This window comes from Heloderma suspectum, chromosome 3, assembly GCF_057233095.1.
Source record: "Heloderma suspectum isolate Gila_16-S chromosome 3, 16-S_ref, whole genome shotgun sequence".
NCBI classification, from domain to species: domain Eukaryota; kingdom Metazoa; phylum Chordata; class Lepidosauria; order Squamata; family Helodermatidae; genus Heloderma; species Heloderma suspectum.
In genome coordinates, this window is record NC_139460.1 from 139,445,128 (window position 1) to 139,459,612 (window position 14,485).

The 14,485-nt window shown below is 39.6% G+C and overlaps 1 protein-coding gene across 1 annotated transcript in view; it reads right to left on the reverse strand.

Moving 5' to 3' along the window:
• UBAC2 (UBA domain containing 2) overlaps window positions 1-14,485 on the reverse strand; it is a 116,175-nt gene that overhangs the window by 46,793 nt on the left and 54,897 nt on the right. The window contains exons 5-6 of the mRNA XM_084844703.1: window positions 7,292-7,415; window positions 4,737-4,784 (exon numbers count right to left, since the gene is read on the reverse strand). Coding sequence (XP_084700829.1) covers window positions 4,737-4,784; window positions 7,292-7,415 — 172 coding nt within the window. The remainder of the gene's footprint in view (window positions 1-4,736; window positions 4,785-7,291; window positions 7,416-14,485) is intronic.

The window sequence follows — 14,485 nt, forward strand, 5'->3', positions numbered from 1 at the left end:
AAACTCTAAATTTTTGCAGTGTGGGTTAAACCTGCCCTCCCGCTGACACTAAGTTGCTTAGTCTCAAACTTAGAGGGGTATTCCAGGAGGTGCAGTGTGTCTCTGTATACAGAGTACACACAAACTTTTGCATCCCAGCCCAGTCCTTGCAACATAAAATCCCTTGCTCCACATGGAATTCATGATGATAGGTGGTTTGATAGTTACTAAATAGTGCATTTAATGATGGGAATTTTGGGAGGCTTGTGAAGGAATCTGGATATTGAAACAGTTACAAGACAGAAATAAAGCATATAGTCAGACAGGGAGAACATACACAGTCAAAATATTTTGGAGCATTTCCTCCACATTAGCTCTCTCCATAGAACTACTTAACTTATATTTACACTTACAAGTTTGAAAAAGTAGTTTGGGAGTTTATGGAAGAGCTGCCCAAAAGGAAATCACCACCAGCGTCAGTATGCCATTTCCCCCAATGCTTTCTTTTAAATAACATTTTAGCACTCCCCCCCCCCCCACGGGGTGCAACTCACTTGCTACATTTGTTGCAGCAACTGTCTTCCATGAACTCATCCAAGTAACAACAGTGGCCAAGCAGTTCTGTGCATATTATACTTACGCAGTTATATACATGATCACATGCTTGCTGTGACTGCAGACACATGTTTACATCTGAAAAATTGACCTTACAGTACAACAGGGGTGCCCAACCATTTTGGATCCATGGGCACATTTGGGAATTCGAAAAACTGCTGTGAGCACCATCACAAAATGCCTAATCAGTGGATTACCGCTTTGGCATCTACCTGAAACAGCTATGGATCTTAGGCTGCATCTTATTCAGCAAAAACTTTTCTTTTGTGTCTATTGGACACTGCAACATGTCTTTAATAAGGGACTGTCTAATTTGGCTAATTGATGGTGGTGCAATACAGCTAATGCTTCTTTTAAACATAGTTTTAGCAATGTCCAATAGTTGCTTCTTTTGGGGAGAAGGTTATTACACAGATAAATTTTGTACTGAAACAGTCTTTAATATTCACTGATATTAAATTATTTACCTGCTTCATGGAAATTAACAAATGGTCAGTATAAATGGATTCTCCACGCCCTTTTGACAGCTAAAAGACTAATATTACAATATTGGAAGGATAAGCACTTACCTCCTATAATGCAATGGACTGAGTGTGTTCGATCTGCCACAAAAGGTTGGTGGCACAGTTCTCAATGTGCTCAAAATGATTACTGAAGAAAATAACTATTCTGCCCCCCCCACACACACACAAAAGCAAAAGGTGTCTTGTTCCTGCAAGCCCCAGGCAATTAAGCATGTTGCATAGGAGGTAATCCAGAGAATTAAATAATTAATAAAGGTATCTGGTGCCAGTAGGTAGGATACGAAGTGAGTTCACAATTAACTTAAATGTTAAATGGTAAATGTTATCAAAATATAACTGGCAAAGCAGTTTGGATAATATCCAAAGAGAGAATGCTGAATTATAACTCATCACCAGAGATGAAAAAGATTATGTGAAAAATCAAGAGACATCAAACTGTATTATTCATGGTCTGAGTGAACTTAATGATTTCGCTTATCAATTAATGAGCAAAAAATATTTTGTAAGGTATAAACTTTAAATCACATATATAGATGTCTGGAAAAATGTATGTACTTAAGTTTAATTAGTAAGCTATGAGTGAGGAACTGATTTCCTAAGACATATATCAAAATTAATTGTATGTAACTTAAAAAGTGTATGTTTAAGTTTTTGTATGTGTGTTTTGATCATCAAAGATCCTTTTAGAAGTCAAGGTTGTGAACTCAGATTTATGAAACAGCAATTAGCACTGACATATTGGCAGTGTAATAATAACCAAGAAACTGTATAAATATGGTCTGATTTGGGGGTCAGATAGCTTCTTTGATATCAAAACTCCTTGCCTGTGATACTGCTGGACAACTCGATAGAGTAGTCTTGGTAAGCAAAATGGACTCAGCAATTCAGCAAAGCTTTCTTTTGTAAGAAATGCTTAAGAAATATAGCTTTAAATGCTTTTAAATACTACAATACTTATATTTTAACTGGGACCTTATATATTTGTATCAATAAAATAATTAGATTCAAAGATTCCTGTATTAAAATTACTGTTAGCACAATACCTGGATTGCAACCCACCAAATAATCCTAGGTGTAAACAGGGAGCTAAATGCTTCCAAAGTACTGAACTAGAGACAGATAAGCTCAAACAAAGTCACACAGCCACCACAAGAGAACCTTACAACACTTTTAATATTTGAATGGGTGGCATTCAGATGCAACCATCAAATGGATACTTATTTGGATATTTGGTCCACTCCTGTTGAAGCCTGGGTATAATTGCTAGAAACTTGTATGCATTTTGTATGTATTCATTGCTATGGATATATACAAATCCTTGTACGTATATTAAAAAATGGTGGGGGAAAAATTAAACGTTTTTATGGGTCCCCGCAGGTTCCACATCGGAGGTGCCTGTGGGTGCCATAGTGCCCATGGGTGCTGAGTTGGGGACCTACTGTAACGCCTACTATAACTATTATGTAATATAACGTACAGATCAAAACCTTGCCGCCGCCTCCTCCTCAGCATAATCCTGTATTTTCCAATATAAAAGTGGATAAGTGTAACTTTAGTCATTGCCACCTGTGGCAATTACTGCTTTGTTCTAATTTAAATCCAGAATAAGCAGCTTTCCTTTGTAATGGGAGATTAGCACATCAGTTTTATTTGGCTCAGCTAATTACAATTTTATCCCTGCTCTGGAATTTTAGGCTACTCTTATATTTTCTATTAATTTGTTATTCTTAGTATTTTAAGTATTCTATATTTTTATAGTTTAAATGGTATGCTTGATAATGTTAGCTGCCTCAGAATGTTATTGAAGGGCAAGATATACATACTCAAAAATGAATGAAACTTCACTAACCCCAAAAGTTGCCTTCATCAGACTTTTAAATTTTTTTAAAAAGTGGGGAATGGTGAGAAAGCAACTAGCTATAGAGGGATGAATGCTAAAGAAGAGAAACTGGGAATACCTTAAGATGTATTCTTTTTTCTTTTATTTTTTTAAGTACAATACAATATGGATCTTATGATCAATTGTTCACCAACCAGAAAAAGGAAATATTCGCTCATGTGATCTGGAAAAATATCAGTGGGTATGGAAAACATGTCCTACGACTGCAGCAATGAAACTGTGTGGCAATACTTTAGAGTCATCCAAAGGGACTTTCCAGCCTATTCTTTTCGCTGAAGGAATTTCCAATAGTCAAAGCCCAATCGTATGCACATTTACTTAGAAATAAACCTCACAGAATTCAATGGAACTGAGTCCCAAGTTAGGTTGCATTAGACTGATACCTCAGTTGATGTGGGAGATCCAGACAAGTATCCAGTTAGTGCGTCCATTGCAGGGGAAACTGCATTTTCTCCAAACATGAAAGACAATACTGAGATGCTAAGAAAATGCATCAAAGGTATTGTGTATATTGATACTATTGATTACAGTGCACAACATGATAACATAAGTGTCGTGGGATTCTACTGGATACTATCTATGCCACTACTAATAAGTGGCCCAAGCAATATTGTTGCTTTTGGCCATAGCGCTAAGAATTAAGCTTGTTTAAACCACGGGTTATAGAAACTGTGGAATTATATCTATTGAACAGTTAGCATAGTTTGTTAAAAACAAAAGTATGCTTTTAATGTGTGCTGTTGCATGTTATTGTGTGCTGTAAGGTGTGCTATTGTTAGATATAGGTAAAAGTGTCTGTGGTTCCTTTAAAAACATTTTCCCTTGCAAGGCTGCTGCTCAGCTGGAGAGAGGAAAGCTTATTAGCAAGGTGTGGGGAGGAAAAGGAGCCTGTTGCCAGGCAGGGATGGTGATGTTTGTGAAAGCACCGTCAAGAATCTCCTAGTCGGGTGAGTAGTTTCATTTTTGAGCTGCTTTTCCCTCACAGCTCTGTAGCCAGGCAGGAACTGAGGGCAGAGCAGCACAACAAATTAGCATTAAACCAGGACACTGAATTTGGAGATCACAAACCACCGTTAGGGTAAGCTGAGATTCACAAACCAACTTCAAACCATGTTTTCAGATTCCTGTTTGTTAGCCCCAAACAAACTATAGTTAGTGAGCTTAGCCAGGTACAGATGTACAAACATGCCAGAGTTAAACTAACAAACAATGGTTTAATAATACCTCTAAACACAGTGTGACACGCACCACCCCCTAGTACATAGAACAGCTCTCAGTGTGCCAAGAAATGGGGAATATGGCCAGTTTCAACTGGATAGTTTAACTGCCACCACTCCACTGCTACCATGTTACCTTGGAAGGGCTGGGAGCAACAATACCTTACTATTTCATTAATTCCTCCACCTATTCAGGTAGTTATGTGCACTCCCTCACCCCCTGCTCCTTCAGTACATATGACGTAAAAAGGATACCAGCACAATACCCTGCTATGTGGCTATCCCTGCCAACAGTTACCTGGGTGAGATATCTACTGGAAGTGGACTGGGATTAGTGTTAACACTCCATGAGCAGTAAATTATCTGGAAAAACTGTTACACATCAAAAGAAGCTTTGTACAAGAGCTTTTTGTATCTTAAAATACTGCTAAACCAACACTTCAAGAAGATTGTGTAACTTAGTGAAGTGAATCAAAGGAGTAATAAAATAATTATACTTACCAGCCCACTTAAAGCTACAATCCAGATGTAAGACCCAGAAGTTAAAAGCTACAAAACAAAAACGTATAATTAAAATGTAACTTAGATTGCACAGTCCTTAATTGACTATTGCTATCTTACACAAGGAATAAGGTAGGAGATATCAAAAATAGTTCTGTGGAAGTAGAGTAACTGATTCAAATAGAGGGGAATGAAGCAAGCAACAAATCTGGAGCAGTATCATAGAGAAAACCCTGCGCTGACAACAAGATTTACACATTAAATAAAAATGGTTTTGTAATATGGTATTATAGCAATGAGGTGAGGGACTGGGTTCAGTTAGATATGGAAACAAAGTGGGACCAATATGGCTGAAAAACCATACAGTAATTTGCTGAGATTTTTATGTTGTAACTGGATTTGACACAATTTTTTCTTCAGAATCTAATGAAAGCAGACTTCTTCTATATGTAAAAGTGAACAAAACTAATTTTCTTTGTTAGCCACCTATCTGCTTAAGCAAATAAGGAGAGTCTTTTCTAGGGAAACAGGAAACAAGAAATCATTCATAATTGCACTCAGCTCAGAAACTAGCTTAAGAACATATGCAAAAGGACATCCTTCCCAACTCTAGTATTTAAAAATAAGGGGTAAAATATTTTTAATTGAGAGAAGAACAGGAAAACAGGCATGAAGCTGCAGACAGATCAGGTATCTATCAAAGTCCTTGGCTTAAGGACTGTTAAAGAGCAGGACTATCAAAAAGAAAAAAACCCAGACAAACTGTGTATATTGTGCAGAAGAAGCAGGCATGAGTAATAATCTGACACTGGCAGATTCATTCCTCCCCCTGCCCCACCAACCCAGAATGAACACAGGACAGATGAATAAAAACTGTCAATCTCCACTAGCAGTTGCCCCTTTCAAGCTAGCTAAAAGTGTACACAGGAAGAGCGTATTACAATTTTGCATACATCTTTTGTAAATCATGCTGTACTATGTGCAACTCTTTGATCTTTTTAGAACTTTTGGTGCATAACACTTTCAGGGTGAATAATATTTTCTACCACATCAGCATTATCATTGCTAACTGAATTCCAGCAAAGAATGTAGAAGGATGTCATTTGTTGGACAATGATTTGGCCTGAAAGAACAATGTCAAGACCGCATAATCTAGAACGATCTCTGTTGCTCACAGACTCATAGATAATTTAAATGAAGTGTTTAACGGCAGCCCTACTAGCTTGATGTGATAAGGGAAAAGCAAGAAAAGCTGAAGCTAAGATAATTATCTAGTTTAAATGTTAACAGTTATCACCTTTAGTTGTAAGACGAAAACAATTAATCAAAATAACGGCCTTCACAGAGTGCACACTTTACTTTTCCTGGGTCAGGCTGAAACCATGGGTGGCTACACTCAAATCCAGAACAGGAGAGTGCACTATACCTTAGTGTTCTTGAAATTATCAGCCTGAGCTGGAAGCTGAAGTGCACCAAGCAGAATTCACTTATTTGTATTTATAAGGGACGTATAAAAAAAGTTCTCACAGCATTGTACAATTATTTAAAACAAGTTCTCTAGGTGCTGTACAATTAATTAACCATTCAAAAGATAGGTTAGGGAGCAATCCTATGGCCCCTAGATAAAGTTGGGGGGAGGGGCATAAGAGAATTTGGATTCCTGGATCCAAGGTTGGAGACAGTGCTCTGACCGCAGATCCAAAAATCTGTGCTCCCCACCCCTCCCCCTTGAAGCCAGTGCAGAGAGAACCATGCTGGCTGCTTCTCTGATGTCATAAAGGCGACCTTGGAGAGAGGGTAAAGGGGGCATGCCTGTGGATGGGGAGGGGACTGGAGAAGCCAAGATACCACATATCCTCAGGCCTCCCAGCTGCCTTCCCTCCCACCCCGACATGCCTCAGCTAGATGGGTGAAAAAGCCCATCTAGCCAAAATGCAAAGCGGGAGGAGCTGCATAGGATACCCATAAGCCTCCAAGTTCAGGGGTTTATGGGCATCACCATAGGATTGCGCCATTAGGATCCTAGTATTTATAGCAGGTCTGGTCAACTCAGGTGGCACACCAGGCTAGGCCCCAGTCCCTAAGGTTCCCAGTTCAAGCCCCATAGTCCTTGGTAGGCTCCAATTTTGTAACATGTTTTAAAATGTTCTTTGTCTTTAAATTACAGAAAGAGCCATCTTGCCAAAATCACTGAAATTCCTACAAAGTGAAATACTAAAGGCACACAGAAAGTAGGCTTCTCCATTGCCAGGTACAGAAGGGGAAGAAACGATGAGCACTCACTGAGTTCCTTCTTCCACCTCTTGCAATATGCATGTATGCCTAGATTACTGTGATTTAGCCCATGCAACATTTGCCAAATTTTAGTGCCTATTAGTGGCATACGCTATAACATTTATTGAAAAGTTCCTATTTCAAACATTTGCTTTAGCTTTTAGGACTAAATATATGGAAACAGAGGATAGAATACTAGAGTGTTTCAGAAAACAGTGTGTGCAAATAGAAGGCGCTGCACTGCTAAGTAAATGAAAAACAAACAAATCAATATACTGTACCTGCAAACCCAATATATAGACCAGTGTCTTGTTTGTGATGGAAAATTGGCCTAGAATTTGTGTCACTTGCACTCTTGGAATGGAGCAATAAAATGGTATAAAAAGAGCAAATACAGGGCCCAAGCTGTTGAGACAAAATATAGTGCAAAAACAGGACGTCAATAGAATCCTTAGAAAAAGTTTCAGTCTCTCTCCCTTAACTAATTTTGAATAATTCAGTTACATCTAAATGCCTTTTAGAATGTTAAATACTAGGCCTAGATTACTTATGCCAACATTTTAAGGATAACTAGAAGTTTCTTTTTTCCAAGTTAGCATTAGACTCATATTAGCAAAGTACATGTGATGGTTACAGCCCCACAGAGTATGAGGAAGGCCCTTGCCTGCTTTCCACCTACCCTACCCACTTGTCCATCATTAAAGCTGTTGCCATCACTGGACAAGGCCTAGAAAACTAGCCCACCCTCATCCCTTACTTGGCACATGCCCATCTAGTAGGGCCACGGTGAAGGCTTTCTCTGGCTTCTCTTCTGCAATGGTCCATTTTTCTTGGTCATACTTGGTGATTCTGGAGTGCAACCAAGAAACAGAAGCTAGGAACTGGCTTTTATACATAGGGTATTTGGCAAAATATACATCACAGCAGTTATAAGCAGCAGAAAAGTTGTATTCTACTATTTAAAAATTACAGTTTATCTTGAGCTACTTTTGCTTTAAAAGTCAGGGAGCAAAACAATGTAATTTATACTGTTTCCCTAGAATGATGCAATTTTTCAAAATCAGGTTGGGAAAGCAAGCAAGCAAGGAGAAACAAGCCTCAAAATACTGATCGCTAACTTATCCCAATGCTTGTCAAGATCCAAGCATCACCCATTTGGGGCCTCTGAAAAAGTAATATAAAACAATACTATTTGTTGGTGCAATCTGAAGACAAAACACACATTTCTTTAGGTACTGAAGTCAAAGTTGTTTTTCCAACTATTTTCACATACTGATCTATTATTACAAATACCTTGAAGTGCGTCCACAGCATGGTAACTCATGTGCTGACCCGGCCATTAATAAGGGCAATTCAACGTGGCAAGGTTAACTGGGGGGTGGGGATTCAGTTCAGGTTAACTTTGCCATTTTTTTTTTAAAGCTTGTGCAAATCAGTAACTTTTTAAAGAGGAGTAGAAGAGCTGTAACCTTAGCACTCATTACCTTTGAAATACTTATCAGTTATTGTGAAGTATAAAAAATGTATTAAAATATATAGCATAATACATTATAGTTGTTTAAAAGTCATACAAAATAATGCACATATGAAAAATCATTCTACATTTTGTTATGGATACTGTATAGAATTGTGCCCAAAGAAAAAGTGATGTTATGCACATTTAATTAGAAGGCCTAGTTGAATTCAATGAGTTTTATTCCCAGATAAGGGTGCACAGGATTGCAGGCAAACTCTTCACTAATGCCCATGTTTAAAGTACTGCAATTGATAGCAGCAGCCATTTGTATAGGCTAGACTATGCTAAAATAACAGATATAAGAAAACTCCAGGGTTTGTCATGAAGTGAACAACCTGGCACAAACCTTGGGCTTGTGCCATTCCCCTTTCCCAATTTGATATCCTGGTTTGTTAGCAAACTGTGGCTTGCACAAGCTACCATTTGCCAAGTTGCACACAGCTTGTTGCTAACCAGGCTTTTAATCTTCTCCACTCATGTGTGAAGGATGGGTGAGTGCATGAGCCTTTCATTCATGTAAACCAGCTCCAAGATTGAGAACATGTCTCTGCCACAAGTGTTTAGACAGTTTCTGGTGCTGCTATCTCTTTTGACTCAGACCCATGAAATTCCCTTTGTTCAAACTCCGATAATCCTGGTTAACAGATTCTGCCTGGTGTTATCTGAAGAGTCTCAACTTTAGTCTGTAATCCTAGAACAGGACGTGGGAGGACTGTAGAGAGACGCAGGATGAAAGCAAAGATGCCCCTCACTAAGCAAGCTCTTTAAACTATCTTTTCTTTTGAAAGTTCACAGTATAATGTAAGCAGCCAGCCTCTGGTTCCAACATTATAGCCACCGCTTCCAAGGCAGACTAATAAAAAAAAAATTGTATTCCCATAGTCTAGTAACTTCAAGAATGGGTACATAGCATTGCTTTCTTTCTTCCTCCGTCCTCATTTTCCTTTTGTACTGTGTCTGTTAAATTGTAAGCCTGCAAGCAAGCAATGCCTTATCTTTTGGTATCTATACAGCGCTTAGGTGATTGTAGGTGCTTTATGAATGTTATGGTAGCTGAGTCGATGTCTACTATGGCCCACAGTCAGAAATCAACAGGTGCAGTTTTCCCCAAAATTGTATCTTCATATGAAGAAAAAAAAATCGCCTATTGATTGTTGCTTCTTATGCCTTTGTTAAAGGTAGAGAGCTTATGTTAATGCATACAAAGACAACACACGCTTCCCTCAAATGTGAATTTTCTATTGCCCCATATACTCCTCTCCTCTTTCTCCCCCCCTCACCCCCAATGGTCGCAGAGAGCAATTCTGAGGAGAAAGCTGCTGCTACTGTTAGAAACTGGAGGTAACGATGAGTGGGGAAACAGTTATCCTTGTTTCTTGTGTTTCTTTTCATGAACTTGGGAGTCATGCATCTTCTTCTTGGTTGTGCTCTGTCACTTCTCTTATCTTTTGTGGGTGACCACACTCCGGGAGAGAGTGGAGGACAGGAAGGCCTGGTGTGCTATGGTCCATGGGGTCACGAAGAGTCGGACACGACTTAATGACTGAACAACAACAACAACAACACCACTCTGGAGAAAATGCTGTGGGAATGCTTCTACTGCCATACTGGTCTTTTTTGGGAACCCCTTTGAGACAGGCCATGCTTGTGTACTTCCCCTTGCTGATGTGGCCTGAGGCTGACACTATGGTGCAATGGATAAGACCATGTTAACTAGAAAATATGCTCTTATCCAATTCTTGTTTTACTCATGAACTAACTGGATGGGGTCTTAGGCAAGCCACTACTTATACAATGTAGGAGCTGCTTTGTAAGTAAATAAATACTACTAATACAAGGCACACCACCTTAAAGGCCAGTTGAGGCCACCCTGAAACAATCCTAAGCTGCTACATTTTTTGATGGAAAGAAGCCAATAGTGGGGTTCCAAGGTCAGCAGCAAGTCTGAAGAACACACTGCCCCTGGCAGATCCACATTATTGGTAATCTGTTTTGCCATAAAGCAACACAGCATTATTCCCGAGGCATAAACTCCCACGAGAAAATTCTGTGCATAGTATGTTTTTAAGAGCATTTTCATATGCTTAATGCAGGTCAATGTGAAGACCCTGCACAGACATGGGAAATAACTAACTCTGTTGTAAAAGCAGTCCTATGTAACATGTTTGAGCAGATGCTGACTTTCCATCTTTTTAATCTCTTATGCCATATCTCTCTTACATTTTCAAGCTGTTATATCACATGGCAATAATAGCAACAGATGTTCCAGTAGTGCAGTACTGGACATCTCATAAAGATGAGGTAAGAAATTAAAATCCCACCTTCCCTTTTGCCCCATGGTTCCATCTGTATAAAGCCTTATGTAAACAGATCTTTAGTGATCACACATTATTCACTATTTAGTGATACATAGAATTCTCAATAAGCATCCCAGCCATCTACTTATAGTGAGTTGTAATGATTTCCTCATTCTCTGTGCTTTTTGTGTAATGCAACTGTATATCACAATGCCCATTTCTTGTTAGGTAATATGTTTATGTACGTAAGATTTTCACTTAGATGCTAGACTGAAAAGACTACTTCCAAGAAGTGAATACACTTGCTACCAAAAGGAGTTACACCTCATCTATATATGCAGCACAATAAGAACTTGAATGCAGCCCAGTGGCACAGCTACATTTGAGGGGGGGTCTGACCCCTACACAGCTGCAGGCCCGTTTTGTCCAGCCAGCCCGTACCCTGTGTTGCTCTGGTTGCTCTTCATTCTCCCCACCCCTCAACTTACCAGGCAGTGTTGGGAAGGGGTTTCCTTTTTCTTCTTAAAAAACGGTTGTGTGGTGCGATAGCAGCAGTCACACACACTGCTGAACCAAGCAATTGGCACATGTAGGTGGTAGAGCAGGCTGGGCAGGGACTTCACTGAGCAGCATGCCCGCCACTCTGCAACTTTTTTTGTTTTTTAATGAAGAAGAAAAAAATAACTCCTTCCCTTCTCAATGATGCTTGGTAAGCTGGGGGAGTAGGGCAAATGCCGCAGCTGCCCTGGTTACTCTCTGCTTTCCACATGCACCCCCCCAGCTTACCAGGTGAAATAGGTTCTTTTCCCTATGTTAAAAAACACACAATAGTGCAGTGGTAGACATGCTGCCCACCCAAGCACTGAAGTCAGCTTGGCTGGTGCTTGGCTAGATAGCACATCTACTGCCACACAAGTTTAAAAAGGAAAAAAGGGGATTCCTTCCCATCCCATTCCCAATGGCATCTGGTAAGCAGGAGGGAGGAGAGGAATGCTTGCTTCTCTTCCACCCCAGTCCCTACTTACCAGGTAGCATCAGGAATGGGGAGGGGTCCCTTTTTTTCTTTTTCCTTAAAAACAAAATAAACCATGAATTCAGCGGTGGCCACATGCATCCGCCACCACCTTCATTTCCCAGAAGGGCCCCATGTGAGACACTCTGGGGAACAAAGGTGGCAACAGCCATGGCTGCAGCCAGCTACCCAGGCAGGAGGGACATTGAGCAGTGCACCTGCTTTCACTGAACGATTGTTTTAGAGGGTGATGCTGCCATCTGCCTCTGGCAGTTGTTTGGGGGCCCTCTGGGCAGCGAGACCCCGGACTTCTGACTGGAGGCCCGAAGCAAACGACACTGCTGAAGCAGCTCTGTACTGAATCAGATCAAGGGTCCATGTTATGTGTTGTGTGAAAAGGTACTTTCTTCTGTCTGTTATGATCGTGCTGTGCAATATGGAGTTCTAGTATTATGAGAGAGACAGAGAAGAATCTCTCTGTTCACTTTATACCATTAATAAATTTTATAGACCTCTATTATGTCCCCCCGAATTATCTTTTCTCTTAAAAGCCTTTCTTCACAGGTAAGGTGATACATTTCGTTGCCTTTTTCTGTACACTTTCCTACTTCCTTTTAACAATGAAGTGACCAGAATTGTTGATTGTATTCATTTTTATAAAAAAAGTATCCCAGTACCTAACAAATCTAAAATCTCTTTCACAACACCATCATCTCATTCACACATGAAAGTCCTGCAATTCTGCTTATCTAGCTGGCCCAGTCCACAAAACTGGTAGAATGTCTAAAAGTGCTACTTTGAACATTCTCCCAAACAACCATATTTGGCTTCCAAGATCTCATGGTTATATTTCCTAATGCTCTTGGTGCCAACATGTACAGCAACCACCGACTCCTCATCTGCACTATCTAGATAGCACACAATATCCATCCTTTGCACCTGCCAGGCAAGACATCATGCCCATCACAAAGCCATCTATGTGCCTAATTATCAAAGCTTCCAATGTGAGGACCACCCCTTATAACCTCCCATCTCTGGAGTCATATCCTTGGCACGTGAAGATATCAATTCATCACCTGAGAAACTGGTCTCTTCCAAGAGTACATTTCCCTCTTTCAAGATATAACACTTCCCTGCCTCAAGACCCTCATTCTCTGTAACAGCAGTGGAGTTGTTAGCATAACTGGGATCTCTCTATCATGTCCTGGAAGATCTCATCTATTCATCTCTCTGCCAATTTCAGCTTCAGGAACAAATGTTCTCTATAATCCTGTCCAAAAGTATTCCCCTGTAAAAAATTTGAGGTCCAGAGATTTTCTGTGCTGATATGTGGTCTTGAGGTATTGGATTAACATAACTTGGGTAGACATTCTGATTCTTGTGCAAAACTATTTTAGACATTATTTTCAAAATGGCGGACAATTCTCTTTAGGTTACTAGCTTTCGTCAACCACAGAAGTAGTTATCTTGTGTCTGGTATCAAATTATAGGTTTTCGGGGTCAAGGAGTTCAAAGAATACATTACTTTATTTGTTGGAGTACTCCTTCTGCCATTTTCCAAGATGGTGCTGAAATGTTATCTCATTTTCTTGACAAATCAATATACAAATATGATTTTGGCTTTAAATTATAGGTTTTGGGGGGTTGAGGAAGTTAAAGCAGTCTTTCCACCATTTTTAAAAATGGTGCCCAAACTGTTACCCCCTACAATAGGCCATGTAATGTGAATGTGTAGCTTATATGGTCAAATTTTAGCATTATGTATGCTAATACATTATGGTTTAGTAATGCTTTACTGCATCATTCATTTTTTAAAAGGCATGAAATTTGAGTATATTGTATTTTGTACACTTGTCAGCTACTACTATTGGTTCATGTTTTCTTTTTTCTCAGTATGTATCTAAATAATTACTTAAACATAAAAAAAACACATTTATACAGAACTATTAAAGCATTTCAATGTAAATATTTTTGCAGTTTTTTTAAAGGGGAAAAAACTGCACAAAAGCCAGGAAACCAGTAAATGATTGGTGGTTGGGGGAAAGGGAATGGGACGTGTGACCCAGGGGAATCCCAGAGGGCCAGACTGGGAACCTGTTGTACTGGGCTCCTGGGCCTAAGGTTCCCCTTCCTTGCTCTAGTGGCTTTTTAGATTCATATTTGTCTGTTCTTCTTCTTGCTGTTGTTAAAGCTAGGTCCTACGTTGATAAAGCAAAATTCTATCCTGTGAGGTTAGGTGATGTTAGGTGTTTTTAAGCTTACTATTTTGGGGCAAGAAGAAACTTTAAAATGAGGTGGTAGAATAGGCTGAGTGGGAGCCCACATTAACAAGTATGGTGCCTCATCTGCAGTCTGAAACAGTATAGCCCATTCTACTACCTCAGGACTCTACCACCTCATTCTGCTGCATGAGTACTAACTACCTTACAATAATGGAAGAGAATGGAGGAGTAGAGAAAGGAATTACTTTAGCCCTTGAGCATTTTATTGATACTTAGAAAAGCGATGGTATTAAATGTTGAGCCTAATAAAAAATTCAAATTCCATAAGAATATTAGAGCACAATCCTAAGGGATAGTCAGAGGGCTCTGATCTCTGAGCCCTCCACCTATCTAAAGAGCCAGGCAAGGAGGGAGGAAGATGGAGGTTT